At 42.4% G+C, this 19,578-nt stretch overlaps 1 protein-coding gene across 13 annotated transcripts in view; it reads right to left on the bottom strand.

Moving 5' to 3' along the window:
* The window catches only part of LOC119012389 (MAM domain-containing glycosylphosphatidylinositol anchor protein 2-like), a 254,941-nt gene that overhangs the window by 37,696 nt on the left and 197,667 nt on the right, over nucleotides 1-19,578 (bottom strand). For all 13 annotated transcript variants that reach the window (XM_037086148.1, XM_037086150.1, XM_037086151.1 and 10 more), the window contains 2 exons: nucleotides 10,035-10,307; nucleotides 496-644 (listed from right to left, as the gene is read on the bottom strand). In XM_037086148.1, the coding sequence (XP_036942043.1) occupies nucleotides 496-644; nucleotides 10,035-10,307 (422 nt within the window). The remainder of the gene's footprint in view (nucleotides 1-495; nucleotides 645-10,034; nucleotides 10,308-19,578) is intronic.

Raw genomic sequence — 19,578 nt, 5'->3', positions numbered from 1 at the left:
AACAAGCGTCTGAATGATGCAACCATACGTTAAACGGAAAAGAGGAGAACAAATCAGCAAACAGGAGGTTGAGCACTCAGACTGACAACATGCACACAAACCCAAAATGGTAGTTTGGGGGAAACTTCCAGCGGCTTCCAGGCTGCATAGTGCACCCTGTAGTATGTGTTATGGTGCTGTGGAGTATTGCTGATCTTACTTATTGCCTGTTTCAGAGGACAAAGACAGAAAATGAAAATAAAAGGATGGAAAAGAAAGACAAAAACAGCTGCTATTAATGTTATAAAAATAGCACCAATCAGGAGGACTCTGTGAAGCGCCATCATGTCTCCCTGACGCAATCATAGTATTTTTCGGTATCCAAGCAACCGACCACCGAGTGGCCATATGAAAATGCTTTCAGGTGTGTTAGTATGGATGGAGATAATGGATAATGGAAGGGGATTGTTTCCAAAAATACCCGTGTACATGGGGACAAGGCCTTGGTCATCCTACCTGTCTGATGCCTAGTCTGTAGGCAACAATGCGGTCCACGGCGTTGGGGTTCATCTGGGTCCACTGCAGCTTGAAGCCGTAGACTCTGGGCCTGTTCTGCCACAGGGGGCTGTAGGTGTCGTAGTAGAACTCCGGAGGGTAGGCCTTTCCTGGAGAGAGAGCAGATTAAACACTCACTGCACGTCCACAGAATTGAGGCACTTCGCGGCAGTTTCTGTTAGACTCCACAGTCAAGCTTAAAAAAAAAACACTGATTATATCTTTCCACAGCTTCCTTCAGAGCCACGTCAGTACAGTCATGTCCTCATACGTTATATCATCCGGGTTGTTCGTTCTGTGGGAGCTCATAGTAACTGCTCGTTGACTAGCTCTCATCTCGCAGCTGAATGGAGCTTTTTGTGACGTCACATGCCATGAAAACCTGTCAGATGCTAATCCTACAAATCTGTCGGCCATGGAGACTTTTTATTAACGCGTTATTAACTAATTTATTGTTCCTTTAGGTAAACTGCTATAGGCCAGGATGTAATCACTGAATAAGTTAAAGCAATATTTCAATTTGTTCAATAATATGCAAAGTTAACTGTGTCTTTAAAGCAGTAGTTATAACAATTTTGAATAAAGCACCTATTACTATTTTAACATTTCTCCATCAAAGCTTGAACCCAGACACACTGAAAGAGTTCTGGTTGAAGCAGAGGACAGAACCGCCCCCGCAGAGGACATTATGCAACATCTTTTACAGTGTTACCCGCCCTGATTGGTATCCTGATCCTGACATGTGAAACTGGTGACGGGTCCCTTTATTTCTGGCCCTGTGCACTGAATAGTCCCATTATGAACAATCTTTTCTCATTATGCATTTGAATGAATAGTGACATAACATCATAACCTGAGACATGATGAAGGTCACTTATGAACAAGAAAGTCTGATGCTTTAGTGCTTCAGCTTCCCACTGAAGTGGCTGCACAAGCTCGACCACGCTTCAAGGGGGAAAGTAAAAAACCTTTTCAAATCAATTTGGGATCTCTGCTTTCCCAGAGACTTTGATTTGCTGTATAGAGCCAAATTATGGAGTTTTTCAGTCGGGTATTTTGTTATTTTTTTTAACAAAAAGTCTCTAACTAAGTCACATGTTTAGTAGAATGATGCCACCCTGTTTTGCTGCGAAGCTCAGGAAGCGTTTTGTGGATGACAAAACTTCACCCGACTTTCCATCGATATGGAAGTGAAGGATAATAAGAACTGAATAAGGTGAACTTTAATTGTTGTTATCATCATTATTTTGACATCACAATTACTTGCTTGCATCCGTACACAAGCTCTGTTCTGCTGCAGTGGTTTATTTTTCACAGGCATTTTTTTTTTTTTTACGCTCCAGTGTAAATGTTTCATTTGTTAACACAGTGAGACTTCTTTAAAGCAAAAAAAAAAAAGAAAAAAAAGAAAGTGTGCTGCATTAGCATGACAAAGATGCACACTGTCTTTCATCTTCACTGTGTTCTGGTTGCTCTATTTTTTTTCCACGCAACAAGATATTCCTTGAAGCGCCTACTGTACGTATGAATTTTTCCTCAAGGATCATTAAAGTTTCATTGTATGTTACGTGACATACAGTACTTTCACAGCGCTGAATCAAAGCTTGCACCAGATTGTAGCATGTCTCATTAATATAATCCCACATTGTTAAGTGTCAGTCCCATGTTATGGGAGATCCACTCCGGGTGCTAGACACCTGTTCACTCACACAAATAATTTTATACAGCTGAGTTTTCACCACCACAGAGATCACCTCAAGCATTTTCTTTCAGTTACACTTCAGTTTGCTTCCTTTGTCTCTGTGAGGATTCATTTTTCCACAGCGACTGTGCCGTCACCCGATTGAATCTTTGAAGTTTCCATCTTTCGGTTTACAGTCTGCAAACTGATTCCTGACAGCTAAACAGGGAGCTGACAGAATATTGTATTTCAATCAAGATCAAGAAACAAGCTTACAAGATGACCTTCCAGGCATAGAACAGTAACACCCCCCCGTCCCTCTGATATTTGGGCTTGTTTATTGAACGATGACAATACCCAGGGCAGCTGCTTTTTAACAGCCATGGAGGAGACAGTAGGGCAGCCATTGTTAGCTCGAAACAAAAGCAGCAGCGGTGGGACTTGGTGTGACTGTGCAGTCATGCTGAGTATGTCAGGCAACTGGATCCACCTGTCAAGTGAGTTTATGTTACTGATTAGTTATAACTGCGTTCTTCTATTAAACAGTGATGTGAGCCTCAGTGTGAGCAGATCCTAGAAGCGTTACGAGTCGCTGTGTTTGACACAGGTGGTTAATTGTGTTAGTTACACAATTGTAAATAGTGTGTTAGATTCATTGTTTTGTATGAATTTGAATAAATTGTATCTACTACTTATCAGCTACAATTTGACGAGGATGACGAGGTGGAGAAACTCCCAAGACTCCCTAAAAAAAAATGACTCTACTTTGTGAGTTGCTGAGTTCGGAGGAACTTGACAGTTCTGAATTGCTGTCAATGACAAATTATATCTTGTCTGGGCTATCTCGTAAATCCGGCAAATGTAAAATATAAGTTGCATATTGAATACTAAAATAAGTATAGTCATCCACATAATGAATGAGCTTGTGGCTGAGTGCCACAGATGTGGTAACTAAGTCATTAAAGTACTGAGATACAGACAACACATTGTTGGTTTTGGTCTTTCAATGGGATTTGTTGACAATAAGACAAATATAGAATAAATCCGGCCTAATCCTTTAAAGACAATTCATATGAGGTTAGCAGAAGCCAATCAGTGCTCGGGGAATCTGACTGAGTGCTCTCTCAGCTGTGTAATCATGGCACATTAGCTGTAAGTGATGTGAGATGCCAAGAGTATACATTGTCTTGGGATGAAATCCATACAGTGATATGGAGCAAACATCGCTGAATCTACAGGAGAAATCATGACTCATAACACACGGGCGAATTTCACGATTTCTTTGACTGCACTGTAGAAGTTAAGCTGTAAGACGTGCATCTCAGATGTCATCACTCAAACTAACTGAGGTGCATTTGGAGGAAGAAAACAACACAATCAGTGGTTTCTTTCAGCCTCTGACTGGTTTGATCAATTCTCATAATCGCCCATGAAAATAAGTCAGAGTCAACACGGAGGGCATTTATTCTGCTTTTTGGAAAATAAATCAGCTTAATGATGCTCTGGGCAGCCGACTGCGGATCACTCGGCCTTTACATGGATGAAGCTATTTAAAATACAATATTGTAATCTGATGGAAAGGAACGCTCGTTCATCAGCCAGATACAATCATTCAGAGAGAAAAACAACAAGCCAGAGCAAGAAAACACCGTTAATAATTAAACGATGCAATTCATTTTGAAATGTTTTCATGTTTGGGGTAAGAAATTCACATCACGAGGTTGACATGTTGAAGGAAAGTGGAACCTTTCTGTTGCATAACCGAAGATGCCGTCACGCAAACTGCCTCTGTGGCTCGCCGAGATGGGACAAATACTGTCTGCACCTCACTTGGCAGCTCTTCTCTATATGGAGCCAGCTGTGCTTACAGGACACTGTACAGTAAATGTTACGTAAGCCAGCCTGGCACATACTGTCGGCTTCGTTCACGCAGTTCATCCTGTACAGTGAGGCAAGAGGCTGTAATTTGCTGCAGAGCAAAAGGCAGGAAGGGATAATTAAACTGCCTCACGTTGTATGTTTTCACAAGATTCCCTCACTGATTCTACTCGAGCAACACGCTGAAAGGAAGCTTTTCATACAAGTACCATTGTAAAAACGCTACGCTCATCTAGCAAAGGCGTTTCTCAGACCACATCTACAGACGAAGCACAGACACATACTCTTGTTTTTTCGAACACTTAACGTAGCGTAGTGAAGCAAAATGGCGCTCATTGCAAAATAAGACATTACGTGTGTTGGAGTGCATTACCTAACCCACTTAGACTCCCTGAAACAGACCCTGGGTGGGAGACATCAAACATAAAGTACAGAGGGCTTAATTGATTATTTTGAAATCCTGTTTATAACAGCAGAACCAATGCAATGACTAATAACAGCTCCGTGAAACCCCTTCAGGCAAGAAGCTGACCTTGTTTGCAGACTTCCCAACTCATTTTTTTAAGGGTTTGTGAACATGTTTCCTTCTTCAGGAAAACACTTTGTTCCAACATATGGCGAGCCTCGCTATATGGTGCTGGGCCCATGTGTGACGTAGGCTTCAGTGGTAGAAGTCATGATTTACATATGGACGCGCAGCTGGCTGAGACTAACCCAACAACGCCGCAGTAGTCGCTAACTGACTGCAGGGAGCAGACATTAGAAGACTCGTGGTAATTGCCTGGTTGTGTCCTCCTGAGACATACAATGAAATCTCTCTGGATTTCTTTTTCTTTAAGGGCAACGGCAGTGAACTTGTAATGAGTCACTTCCACCCATTCTATTCAGCTAATTCTTCCAGCCTCCTCGTCTAATTCACTTGAGGAAAAAACAAACAAAAGTAACCCCAGATAGATTTCTAATCGTTGATCATATTAAGTGGGATTGAATTTTGTTTGTCCTGACCGGCTGTGACTCCTGATGTTTATCCTTCTTGGCCAGCACAATAGTGAGGCTGCTCCAGAGTGACTAATCTTATGATATTGTATTGATGTAAAAGACGCAGAACACTGGAACATGCGCCAGAAAGAAAAACAGAGAAAAAACAAAACAGCAGAACAGATTGTGTCTGTCCTTCAGGCCTGACAGACTTCCAGCCTGATCACAGATAACATTATTCATATGCTGCCTTTTCACTCTGACCACGCAACGTCAGTCAGTACTACATACAGGATCCGTCAATGTCAGCGTGTCTCTTTGAGCTGCGGAAAGTATTCAACATCATCTGCCATTTACAGCGGCGGGGAAGTTCAACCAAAGTGAACTTGGCACAATAAAGGAAGATAGCCGAGTTAGTAAAAGCCGCGTCTGTTCACGGCAAACCAAGACTGATAAGGCTTTAAACCCCTGCGAGAGAAGAGTGTGCCTGTCTGAAAGGTAAAATCAATTTAGTTTCTTGCTTTTTACTTGAAGATACGAAAAATGATGAAGACGAAAATAACACACACATCAGCTTGTGCTACTCTTGCTTAAAAAAAAAAAAAAAAACGCCCCGGGAGGCCTATTTAAAACACACCTCAAAGAGCCAAACAAACATACAAAAAACAAATCAAGACGACAGAAATGTTACTGGAAACAGATGATGGATTAAATAATAGTATATCAAAATAGATGTGAGATAGCGGAAGTGTGTGTGTGTCTGTGTGTGTGTCCCACGAAGACAAATGACGTTTTTTCCTCCTGAAACATATGCAGATAGCTCATCACAGCCAACTTTTGGCGCCGTATTCCACAGTGTGATTGCTGCATCATTAGGAACAATGGCTAAGAAAAAAGGGAAACTGGGACCATACAAGCTCATCATTATGTCGAATGTGAATTCATTTTGTGAGCAAACTCGCAAAACCCGCAGATGATGAATATGTGAACGCTGTCCCTGAGAATTTTCTTCCTCTAATTCATGACCGGCTGCCAAACGGAGGAATTAAAACGTGGGAGGAATGAGGAACATTGTTTTCCCCTTTTCTCTGTGAATTTTTCAGAATTCGGGCAAAACACTGCAGGATGCTTTGTCTGGAGGACGAGTCACTGACGAGAAAAGAGGACGGGAGAAGTGGGGAATTACTTTAATTCACTTTATTAGAAATCTCATTTTGGCAGTGATTACACAAATTAGAAGTCTCAAAGTGGTAATCGACTGATTTTACACGTGAAGTTCAGTTTACTCAATAAAATCCGTCGAGGAGGGTTTAAAAGTAACCTTGGTTTTAGGGCTGTGTGAGATGGTCTTAAAATAATACTGATATTTTCAGGGTATATTGCGATACAGTGTATAAATCTCAATGATGTGAAATCTCCTCAAAAGCACTTGATTAACGCTGGGACTGGGTGCCGGAATCAAATATCACAACATTTTGACTATAAACCCTGATATTGATATTGTGACAATGTCTTAGGTTTTAAGTTATATCACAGTTAGGTTTTTTTGATAAAAAATCATCAGTAATTTGGATATAATGCATCCCTCTGGAGCACATTTCTACTGGCCATTTCTTTGCAAAGCTGATTTGAGAGCTTCATTTAGTTTTAAGATTTAACTTAAAGGTAGAAGCAGTAGAATTTGTTAGAGCTGTTCATAAACGCACCAAATTAATCTCTCATCTCTGATCCCTAAAACTTCAAGTACTAACATTTTGGATGAAGTCTCTTAAATAATCTACAACGCATTAAAACTAAAGAAATGAGCCTGTTATGAAAATATGAGGCGTAAAAGTAAAGATATTTGTGTCTGAGTGTGGGGAGAAAAAGTAAAAAGTAGAAAGTTGTCAAAAAAATAAATAGTCATAGTAAAGTACAGATACTTGAAGAATCTCTGTCAGTACAGTAACAAAGTATTCACACCTCAGTATCACCCACTGCTGGTGTTCTGTGACCGGTGTCTCACCCTATCACTGCCTCATCAGCACAGACTGACAACCTCAGGACAGGAACTACAGTGAATGCAGACTTGTGCCTGAATCGACGGCTGCATCAGACTGGAATGAAATCAAAGGAACAAAAAAAGCAGCACAAAGACGGTCAAAATATTTTTTTCCTTCAGTCTAACTCTCACAACCCTTCAGAGGAGCAAGATTTCAGCATTGTTGAAAAAACCCATGTTCCCCATGACAGGGAGTCTGAGCCAAGACTCAGTGGTACACATTACATCCCTCCGAGGGGTCTCTCCCCTGGCACAATTTAATGGCCAACTTGGCCATTACAGCCGACTCACAGTTTCCACAGATGTCCCAATGGCTTGGCACATGGGCATCCATGCACATGCACACACACGCTGCTCTGGCACAATGCACTTTTTGAGGCGACAGCGTTTATATAAGCCACAGAATGGCCTCGTGCCCGACTTTGGTGAGTTTGCATGTGTCTGTCGGCATGGCAGCATGTATGTTTTGCATGGTATTTTGACTGGACAAGTGGGTTAAATGGCTTCACGCCAGCAGTCCAGACTGATATGGTTGTTACACATCAGCACAGCTAAGGAGGAGGTCAGGGAGCGAGTGGTGAGGAATATCAGGGGTCCACCTGTCTTCAAACCTCGATACTACCTTACTGCAAAAGCCAGAACAAATATTTCATTAGCTCCATCTTGAAGTGCAAGTCATAGAGAAGAGCTGATATCAACTTCCTCTCCAGTAGATTATTTATTTCAGCCAAAATACAGAAGAGCGTTGACCTCGTGTTGTGGTTATTGAGTTTCAGTGTAGAATAACAGAAATCTTAAAGAATATGAGCTGGAGTTAAGGGAACGGGGCATGCCAGATTTCACGGATGATGGGAGGAACCAAAGTGGATTTTCTGCACCATGCTCTTGCACTCAGGGGGTTACTAAAAGAGCCTCCATACCTTTGGCAACCACTGAGTCCAGATGGTGGGAATCTGGAGCACTGGGCGGGAGGAACAGAGCGATGGCGGGAGAGAGAGAGAGAGAGAGAGAGAGAGAGAGGGAAGGAGGGATGGAGGATGAAAGGGAACGAAGGGGAGTGGAGGTGGGTAGATGGAGCAATAGGCAGGCAAACCCCAGCCCTGTTGAGAAAAACAAATGGCTGGAGGGAACTATGTGCTTCTGTCTCTGTGCTCTACCTGCTTCACCAGGGAGGACTGATTTATAACACAAACACATTCGGGGGGGGTGGGTGTTGTCCACCTCTTTCTCCAGGCAAACTGGAGAGAAGGAGGGCGGTAGAGAGGCATTTTAAATGAGAAAGATGAAGAACGAGGGGCAAGCAAACATGGCCAAAGCGAGAGTGAAGGAGCAAGGGAGGTAGGGAGATAGAAAAATCAAGTGCAGAAAGGGAAGGCTTGGAGGACGGCAATAGATGGAGAGAAACAGGCAGTATCAAAGAGGAGAGCAACCTAAGTGGCAGAGGATCAAAGTGACAAATGCTCCTCCTGTGACCCTGCAGCTCCCGTCTCTAATGGGAGGTCTGGGAGATTGAAACCTTGGCCTGAGTTCCTGCGGTCACTCAGCGCGGCAAAACTAATTCGGTCCTGTCATAACAACCAACTAGGAGATGGACACTTGCAGCTCTTGATGAAAACCAAAAAGAAAAAAAAAAAAAAAAAAAAAGGCAATCTCTAAAATAAAGCGGCGAGGGGCCAAGTGTGTATTATCTGAAAGAACAGGTTTACTACAGGAGACGGAGAAAAAGCCACCGTGATTGACTGTCCCCATTTAGAGGATCTGCCAGTTTTTTTTCCCTTTCACTCTTCTTTTAAATTAATTATCCATCATCCATTGCCTGCAAGACAGTGACAGAGATGGTTAAATGTGTGAGGAGGTAATTTTAGCTGTCCAATGAAAAAAAAAAAATCCTCAGCGAAGACTCTAATTACAAACTGGAGTGCATATTGAAGAAGATGTTGTAGACATGCAGAAGTGATGAAATGGCTGCCAAAAAAAAAAACAAAAAAAAAACACAGCTTCAACACCACCAGTGTGTGCAGGATAATGAAATAGGGTATGTGTACGATAGGTTTCCTTAAAAAGTTGAATGGCAGCGGTCCACAGTTAAGTAGCTGTCTGCAACGAGGCGTGGCAGGTCTTTAAAACTTTTGATTTCTCTACGTTAAGTGGCACACACGGGGCTCGAGCGCAAGGGCCTTATTTAGACTAAACCTGTCCTCCTGCGAATGAGGCCTGAGAGATATTCTTTGCATCTGAGGGAGTTTGGAGGGTGTCTTCTTTTCAGCCTTCCCAAAACAAAAACAAAAAAAAAAAAAAAAGAAGAAGAAGGAGGCTGAAGAAACTGTGTGTTTGTCTGCCTTAACGTGAGCTGCATGAGTTAGCATGTTTGGCAGACTACGCGGGCTTACTACCTGAAGTAGTCAAGGCCGACAGGAAAGTGATTAATACATATAAAGTGTGACAAACTATTACATTTAATAAAGCTCAAAATAGCACATCTGTTGCATAGAAGCTGCCCAGGTGCTTCTTCCTGAGTTGAGGCTAAAAGTCAGCCGCTCTGTTCCGCTCTTAGATCTATCAGATTCGAGGATGTTTACAGTCCAGCAACCTCTTCCAAACTCATTATCCGAGACAGTGTGACTTTCACCAAACAACATCAGTTAGTCATCACCCTAAAAGCTTTTTCTTTTTAACATTAAAAATGAAAAAGACTGAAAATACAAACAATGAAGCGTAAACCCAATCTGTCTTGTCTGTCCAAGCCAAACAGGGCTGCGTTATGTCTTGAAATCAGAAGAAGCTGCTTTCATCCCAGTGAAAAACAATATCAAGATCAGAAAAAGTGCACGTGATGTACAAGAATAGAAGGTAAACGTAGCAAAGGGGGCCGGGGAACACGATAATTACATGAGAAAGACTTTAATAGTGAGCCCTCTTTACCTGTAACCTGGAAGGTGCATTTGCCTGCCCCGGCCTCATTAATGACATTGCAGGTGTACTCCCCCCAGCCGTCTCGGTTCAGGCTGCGTATGGTGTACTCCGTCTCATCTCTCTGGGCATCAAAGGCTCCGGCATGGAGTAGCCGGTTTGATAGAAGCCACTCGAATCGCAGCACGCGGGAGGGGTGGGCTCGCAGCACCCTGCAGGTCATCACCACAGGCCTCCCCAGGCCCTGACGCATCTCCATGTAAACCGGCTCCACCGTCGGAGGGTCTGAGTGGGAGACAGATGGGCTCAGATGAGTTCAGCTGACATTTGGGAAACAGGGAACAGGCAAAGTGTGTCAAGGATGAAAGTGTGGTGGGAATATGAAGGTTTCGGATAAAGAGGGCAAAGAAGAGAAAACGAGAGAGTGAGTGGGAGAAGGATGCGTCAACACCTCTATGAGGCAGACGCTTTTCAGGCGAGGGCCGTCTAGGTCAGACTAGGTTATCTCTGACCTATAGAGACACTTAAAGAGAAAGAATATCTGGAATACAGAAAAGATAGTTAGAATTCTGAGTCTAAAAGAGTAATATATGAGATGAATAAATAATTATATTTAAAAATACAGACAAGGACGAGTTTTGAAAAATTGAAAAACAAAAGAGAAACGGCTGTGAGCAATATACAAAAGCAAACCCAAGACCCGAAAGAAAATAGCAGCTTTTGGAAGGACAACCAACCCATATTCAAAACATGCACACACACTGAAAAGGAAGAGAAACATTTTAGAGGAAAAGCTTCATATTGTGACATGAATGGGAGCTGAGCAGGGAGAAAAAAGGGTCAGATTTAAGCATATTGTAAATAAGCTGAAAACAATCAGCCCCGCAGAGTCAATACGCCGCAGCAATGACTGAAAAATGACGAGTGAAAACAATAGTGGGGAGAGAGAAGATCAATTTTGCAGAGAAACTAGAACAATGTTCTGAACGAAATCAGTCACGCTTGGTGGAAAATTGGTAACAGGATGATGAAGTGCACCTCAAGCTTTCAAAATGGAAAATTAATAACTTATTTGAGTATCTGACAGGCTTCACCTCCTCCCACACAGACAACCTGCCGGTGAATTATTTAGCCAAGTCGTCCTCGGAGTGAAGTGAGGGGCTGCATGTGACCTGGGCGCGAGCCGGACCCTCCCTCTGCAACACGTTTTTATATGTCAGCCATTTTTGAGTATGGATGCGATCAGGAGAGGTGTGTGTAGGACAGAATGTGTGCAAATGCGTCCGCGTCAAAGCGCTGAAATGTTTATGAATAATTTCCACATCTTAAGCATCTATGGTCCTGACATGCTCATACAGATGCTTGATGAAAGTCACTGGTGGGGCTTGAAAAACAACAGCGAATACGTCGGAGAGGAGACAGAATGACACAGAGCCTCTTAATTGCCAGGAATTTGCATAATTCCTGACAGAGTAAAGGAGAGGCGGGTAGCTATGGCCGGGCGGGGGATGTTACTTTTTAAAATGTAATATGTTACAGATCACTGATTACCTGATTGAAACTGTAATCTGCAACATAATCTTCTACATTATTCACACACTGTAATATAATCTAATTACAGAGCCTTCCAAACTCGATAGGATATGCAATTAAATGAGCGGTTTATCAAAATTTACAGCATATAATTTGATAACACTATTAACGCCATTATCTAGAACCTAAATCAGCCAATTTTTTTATTTATTTATTTATTTATTTTTTATAAAAGATGCTTATAAGCTAAATCTCTTCATGGAATCTAATAAATATTCGCCTGTTTTGCAGAATATTTTGCCGTGTTTTTCGGAGAACTGAACTCTAGCTTGTTTTTCCGTTGCACATAATTGAATTAACCTCAGCCAGGCCTGTAGAGCGGGGCAGGTCCTCCAGGCCACAGAGGCGAGCTGGGAATTCGGGGCTGTAAACATCATACCGTATGCCAAAGAATGCAGCAGCGTATAACAATCCAAAGTGGGATTTTTACCTCCTTGCCCTCAGTGCTCATTATCACACATCGCACACGAAAACCACGAATTTCATGCAACAGCTACTGTGATTTATGGCCCACCATTTGGTCAAGATAACGACGGGCTGAAATGTGAGAAATAATAAATCGTTACACGTGTAAGGTAAACACAAATCTCTCAAGAAGTTTGGCCTGAAAAGGAGGAAGCACATAGTGTGCCTCCTTCACCTGGTGCTGCTCGCAAGGTGGAGAGCAAAGTGGCTTTCATCTCCTCGAAATGAGCAATCAGTTCTATCCTTCAAATGAGCCTTGCCTGGGCTTTTTTCCCAAACCCGATGCCTTATCTGTGACTCTGAAAGAAGGGTCTGAATCTCTACTTATCACATTCAAATTGTAGGTTTTGTGTGTGGCGGTGAATCACATCCCGGCTCCACAGCCTCCCTGAGTGGCACTAGACCAAATTGCAGTAAGTGCATTTCCATTGACACAGAAAGACAAATGAAGACAGCGTTTGGGTCTGCAGCAAATGAAAAAAGAATAAAAAAAAAAAATCTCTTATGTAACCAAAACATCCTTTAAACAAGGGCACATGCCTCATCTGCCCCCGTGCATCTCCTGTGAAACAGCTGCCCACAGAACATGAGGAGAAAGGAGCTAAAAGGTCTTGTGTGATATTCCCTGAGCAGTGCTCTCCATGGTTAGCGTAGCAGCGAGGGCGAAGAGGGCTCGGCGTTGCTGTAAGTCACAGGCTGAGGGAAAACCCTGAACACCGGCGGAGATGTAATCCATCATCAGTCACCGGTGGATACCTTGACAGTAATGTGGTGAAAAACAACATTTAGGAGCAAACAGGCCTCTTCCCACCGGTCCATACAGGCCGCCAATCCACAGGGGGGGGGCGGACAGAACAAAGACACGGGCATACATCGGGGAAATACACGTGTCTTTTCGAGTGTGTGGAAAAGCCGAAGCGAATTTGTGCGCATGTGTGCACCTGCAATTCCGAGCAACTTGCTTGACTGGTTTAGAATAAACTTCAGCTTGAATCAGAGCGGGTTTCATTTCTCCTCCACGTGCTTCGGGTGAATGCATCAGGAGAAGGACATGTAACTCCTGTGGGCCAGCCCGCCAGAGCAGACTGAACTGTACGGGCTGTGCATTTACACATGAAGTGTGTATATGTGATTCCATTCCTCCTATATGGTTGGATGTCCCTTTAGTTTCTCCTTCATCATTTTTTCATCCTTAAGGCGACAGCATGTTTTCCCTCATGGCTCAGTGGATGGCGGAGGAGGCAGGAGAACCTCAGACCTTTTTGCTTCAGTTAAAGTAGAGAAATTCAATAAGACAACCTCGGTTTTAAAATGTGTCGAGGAAGCTGAGTGAAAGAATTCAATCCTTTTTTACTTATATTCAACTTAATTCAGAACAGAAAAAAAAATGTATGTTGTTTTAACTATATATATACATATATATATATATATATACATATATATGTTCAAACTGATAAACACAGTTGTCTTCAATGCCTGAAATGCATTTCAACAAAGGTGCGACGGGGACATGTTTACCACTCTGTTACATCAGCTTTTCTTTACACTCAGTAAGTGTTTGGGAAAGTTTTGAAAATGGAATTCTTTTCAGTTGCTTGCTTGATATATGACTTCAGGTGCTCAATGGTTTGTGGCCTCTGTTTTCATAAAGTTTGATGAAAGACAGAACTGGACCTCAGGAAAGTCAGTCTCTGCAGTACTCGCACCCTTTTACAAGGAGGCCTTGCTGTGACACTTGCAGAAAGTGGCTTGGCATGGCTTCGCTGTAACAAGCAGGGATGTCCCTGAAAAAAAAAAACAAATCGTCGTCTGGATGGCAGCATATGTTGTACCCTTCAGCAGTAATGGTGCCTTCACACTCTCACAGATGTGCAAGTAACCACTGCCATGGGCACTAACACACCTCTATACTACCACAGATGCTGGCGTTTGAACTATCTGCTGGTAACAATCTGGTTGGTCCTTTTCCTCTTTAGCTCCAAGGACGTGATGTCCTTTGTTTCCAGAAACAATCTGAAATATGGACTCGTCAAAGCACGAGACATTTTTTCCCTTAGCGTCAGGCTGTGTGAGATAAGCTCGTTACCAGAAAAACCGGCAGACTGTTGATTATATTACCGATTTTTAATGCGGAGCCGTCTGCGAGAGATCGAGGGTCACAGGCATTTCATGTTGGTTTTTCGGTCAGTGCGCAGATTTATCTGGATTCTCTAATGATGATGGACTGTAGATGGTGAAATCCCGGCATTTCTTGCAAAACTGTTGGACCATTTGCCCACATGTTTCTTTTTCAAAGTGGTAAACCATGCCCTGTCCTTGATCGTGAAGAATGCCCCTTTATGACACAACCATGATACTCTCACCTGAGTGACTTTCCAGTCTTTTGTTGCTCCTGTCCCACCTTAAATGAAATACTGTCATTCAGAATGAGCACATATTTACAGAAATCCAATAAGTTGATGAGGTAAAACATTAAACATGTTGTCTTTGGACTTTAAATTGAGTATATATCAAAAAAGATTAGCTAATTATCACACATAGGTGTAAATATAATGTGCTGTAGAAACAGATGTTATGCTGAATTTTCTTTGTAGCTTTCTCTGCCACGAATATAGAAAATACATTTTTTAAAAACCCAGGCTACTGTTGAGTATTTACATTTTGAATAATATTGTGCCAAAATGTTATGGCAGTTTACTGTTGCTCACCGTAGGAGTTGAACCCTCTTAGATGTGTCACAAGGTGAATGTCACGGTCATGAGATGATGGAGTGAAAGTGAAAAAAATTCTGATACACAATTCTATAAAGATTCTGGACTTCGATGTTTGCTCTGACTCGAAATATCTGACGATTCACCTCTTTTGACCTCATACACTTAACTGAATAAGATCATTTAAGAAGTTTAAAAAGGTAATTCACCTTCCAATGGATCTGCTAGCAACTCAAACAAGCCAAACAAGATGAGGATGGCTGATATAATGTTATACAGTGAATTCTGTTCAATATCATGTATATGTGGAGCTCAAAGCTTAATATTTCCCTCTAAAATTACCAGAGGACAATCATAACAAAGCATTCAATGGAAATCCTTATAACTACCTCAATATTATACCTGATTGCTATACTTTGGTACTTCCCACCACTGCTGGACCATTTATTGTCTGCTGACACGTGTTGGATTACCGTGTGACAGGCGAGTGCTCCATTCAGAAATCTGTCACGTTTTTTTCACACAACAGCCTTGAAGCAGCTGCACGTGGGAGTATAAAAGGAAAAAAAAAACCAAAAAAAAAACCGGAGCCTTGTTTTAGGATGGAAGCAAAAGCATTCTTGTGGGAGAAATAACCTTTGTAGCATAACATGCTCCAATATCAAGTCTTGATAGAAGAACTAACATTCATTAGGAAGTCAAACAGATATATACAGAATATGAAATGATAACCCTGATTCAACTGATTTATAATGAGTCCCTGTGTTGAATAATGTAGGGAATCGCTGCTCCGCATCAGCGCGCCCTCCTTCCCTCGCGCTGCAGCCGCTGCAATCAAACAATGAACTTGAGCACCATCTGCATTACCATACTGTTATTAAAACTTGAAGATAATTTATGAACTTAAACATACAATTAATGATAATCAATGGAGACTCGTCAGCGCAAGGAGTGGCCCGGTGATCCGACAAAAGGTTTAGCTCAGTCATTGACCAAGTTATGAATTATTCTGTCTGAGCTGTGTGCAGGCTTATGTTTACAACCTACACACTCGCTGACCTTTTTCTGCCGTGGCTTTGATACGGCTGATCAATTCAATATTGTTCCATGAGAAAAAAAAAAAAAAAAAAAAAGGTTATTAAAATTTCATCCCCAAATGCGGTGTGTGAGCCCCGCTGTAATGCGAAAGATTAATTTGCTGGCGTTAGGCTAATGTGAAGCGCTCTAATATGATTCACATTAGAGTGGGCCTCGGGGGCCAGCATTGCAGACCTTCTTGATGCAGAGAGGAAAATTAATTAAAAACAATAATCGTGTAATTCTTCCCATTACTTTGGCCCAGACGGTAGCTCTTTATCCTGGTGTGTCTTTTTGATGTACGTCAGATAGCGAGTCGCTCGCTCACGGGGACGGCGGCGCGGTTGCATCAGGCAGGTGTCACGGACGATGTGCGGAGGAACAGAAGGGAAGCCTGGATGAAAGATTCCTGTGCATCTGGGCTCAAGTAGAGCTGGATAACTCTCACTTTGACAGACAGTGGTATCTAGGACAGGAGACCACTCTATACCTCCTTCTTCCTTCTATTTCTCTCTCTTTCTTCACTCCCTCTCTCAAGCCCCTGGATCATGCCAAGTCAGTTTGACTAAGAACATTAGGGTGTCACAGCTTGGGATTTGGCGTTTGCAATTCTATTAGAGTAACGACTCTAAAGGCAGACGTCTTCCATTCCCTCTACCTCTCCTCCCGGCGTTGCCTCTGCCAGCCAACAGATGCAGGTTTTTACATATCAAAGCTGTTGACTTGCCAGAGTCGTTCCTTCACGCCTCTAATGCTCTTTGCTTCAGAGGACTGTACCTCGGTCCCTTGATCAAGTTACTAAACGCGGCTTTGCACATGGCTCACCACCAAAGGCGGGCGGCTCACGCTGGGACCTGGAAATGCAGGCGAGAAAAAGCATCTCAGAGGGATTGGCTTGTGCTTACACACCATGAGACAGGCCAAGAGAAAGAGGGGCGGGGGCATACCGACGCTCGCACTGAGCAAACAACAAAAGCGGGGTCGGATTGTGTTAATAAAGTAAATTCTCAAGCTGAGGAAAATACGGGCAAAGGTCTGTGTGTTTGGCGAGCGCACCAGAGTCAACAGTGTGCATTGATGTGTACACATGGTGGACACATTTTTTCTCAATATACCCAAATTGCGCCTAAGCAGACTAACAACTCAAGTGCGGATTTGTTTGTGCTTTTAAAACTCGGGCTTTGATGCCAACTATGAATAAGTAACTACAGCCTGACGAGGAAACAGAACTGGCTCTGAAGTAAGAACATGGCAGAATGATTGATTTATCAACACCAAAGCCCTAAAAACTCTTATTCATTATGTGCTGCGCTTTGAAGATGGCGAACAGATGAAAGTGCTGTACGACGTCAAGATCTGCGGTGCGAGAGAGGTGCTTTATTAAAATAATACTACATGATGAGAAATAATTACATTCTCGGAATACTCGCGTTGAAAGCAGGAGACTTGTTGGGAGTGAACCGACGCGCTCCACTCGGTGGCTCGTGCCGCGTTTGGCATCCAGTGATGCAACTGCATGCCAAGGCAGATCTTTTCTGAGAAAAAGGGGGAATAGATTTAATGGCATGAGTCTTTCACCTGAGGCCTTGGAGTCTCGGTCTCTTTGCCCTTTTGCCTCCTGAGGCATGTCTTCTCCATCTGAGTGTCACTAACAACAATCACTTGCTGTAAGTTACCCTTGTTCACTGTTACTGAGACGGAGAGGAGGGTGGTTGTGTGTGTGTGTGTGTGTGTGTGTGTGTGGTGATAAAAGATGACCATGGGAGTTATGCGTTATGCTGCATAGGAATTTTTTCAGTGTTCATTGTACATTCAGCGGATCGCTAAGGCCACCTGAAGTTAGAGTCTGAAGAGCAATTTCTGATTCTATATACCAGACAGTTTTACATTTCTTTTACCTGCTCTTATTCTTATTCCCTTTCTGTCCTCTCATCTTCGCGATAACACTTCATTAAATTTGACTGAGGGGGCCTTGGTATGAGACATCTTGACTTCCCTCCTCCTCCTCTACACATTACTCCTCTGCATCACCCCGGAGCCAGTGAGCACACGTCTGCAGCTCATTTATGAACAATGTGGTGACAGATACTTTGTGGCTGTATTTCACTGTTATCAGATTCTTTACAACGGCAAACTGTCTGATCTGTGTTTCATGAATAATGCACATCAACAGAGGGAAAATTGTGAAATTCCCTACACTTTGGTGCAGACTAGGGAGTAGGACTGATCACATGTGATTTGACTATATCATTTTGTGTTTTAACTTCATCTCTGCATCAGATGCGGGAAGGTGTTATGCTAATTTTGAATGACATCTGCTGCTTAAGATCAACGGGCACCAACACTTTATGGATTATCAGACCTGTTTTATAATGTAACATACAGCATGAAGGACTGACAGACTTCTACAACAGTCTGACTAACAGTTCATCTCATTTTGTTCATTACACTATCACACCGAGCCCAGTTTTCATGACATGTGCTTATATTATGTAACAAGCTAATGAATCCAAATGGAATTATTATTATTGAATATAGATTATATTACATAAGTGGGCCTAAAAAAAATGTTTCATGCTGATGTATGTTGTTGTTTCAGCTAACGTCCCCTCCATCCACTCTACGTCAGCACATTAACATGGAGAGGTAATCTCCGGACATGGCAGCCAACAGGAGGAACCTGCTCCCTTTATGGAGCTCTCTCCTGATTGGATAAAGTGGGCAGGGATACCAGAACATTTCTTATCTCTCTTACTGCACTAGCAGGGAGAAAACAGACATTGGTTACTGACCAAACACTCTGCAACAGTGATTACTGTTGGAATATAGAGCTGCTTTTCTCACCAGTCAAACAGCTACTGCGACCTGACAGCAGGAAGGATAAAGAACATTTTGCACTGTCGCGCTCTGGTCATGTATGTGCTGCAGATGAATAACCGACTTTGACAAAATCAGAATAATTAAATATTCAATAATAACGTCAACTGTCAAAAAAAATACAAGCTTTCTTGTGCACTGCAGAGAATTTCACGCTTCACAGATGCGAGTTACTGTCGCAAAATTGATTCATTGCCTATAGGCAGAGAGGAAGCAGAGATAAGAGCCATAAGTGACACACTTTGGTTACGTGCCTTGCAGACATTGGCACACCAGCCTGTGTGGGACTCGAACGTGACGCGGCTGCATGCAGTGGACGGTCTGCCATAATGTGTTAGTTGTGAAAGAAAATAAACAATAAATAATCTACTATGTATGTTTGAGTTTCCTGCCCAACATCATAGAGTAATTACATATTATAAATGACGCATATATTTTTTGAGTGTGTTGCATTTTTTTGTGATTCAGGCTTGAGGACACTTTATGCTCTTAATCGTCAACAACAATAACAAATCTTTACTAATCTGATTTCTAATAATAGTTCTTACAATCGTATTCAATGATACCCATTAACATCAGGCGATAGAGGTGTACTTATATTTGTGTGTTGATTCACGTACACTGTCTCTTTTAAAAAATAAAGCATCGAAGAACTAACCCCAAAAAAGACCTTTTATTCTGGGCAAACACTGAATAAATGTGTAATCTGTTTTTGTTATTTGTCGCTGATTTGCAGATGAAGCAGTAACACGTGATGTTCCTGCAAATGCAAAGAAAGAAAGAGATTTTCACAATCGCTGCCTAATTGTAGCTGTTGACCAAAAAGCTTCTGG

This window comes from Acanthopagrus latus, chromosome 22 (genome assembly GCF_904848185.1).
Source record: "Acanthopagrus latus isolate v.2019 chromosome 22, fAcaLat1.1, whole genome shotgun sequence".
Taxonomy (NCBI): domain Eukaryota; kingdom Metazoa; phylum Chordata; class Actinopteri; order Spariformes; family Sparidae; genus Acanthopagrus; species Acanthopagrus latus.
Note: the sequence above shows the minus strand (reverse complement) of the source record. Positions and strands in the feature narration are given on the sequence as shown.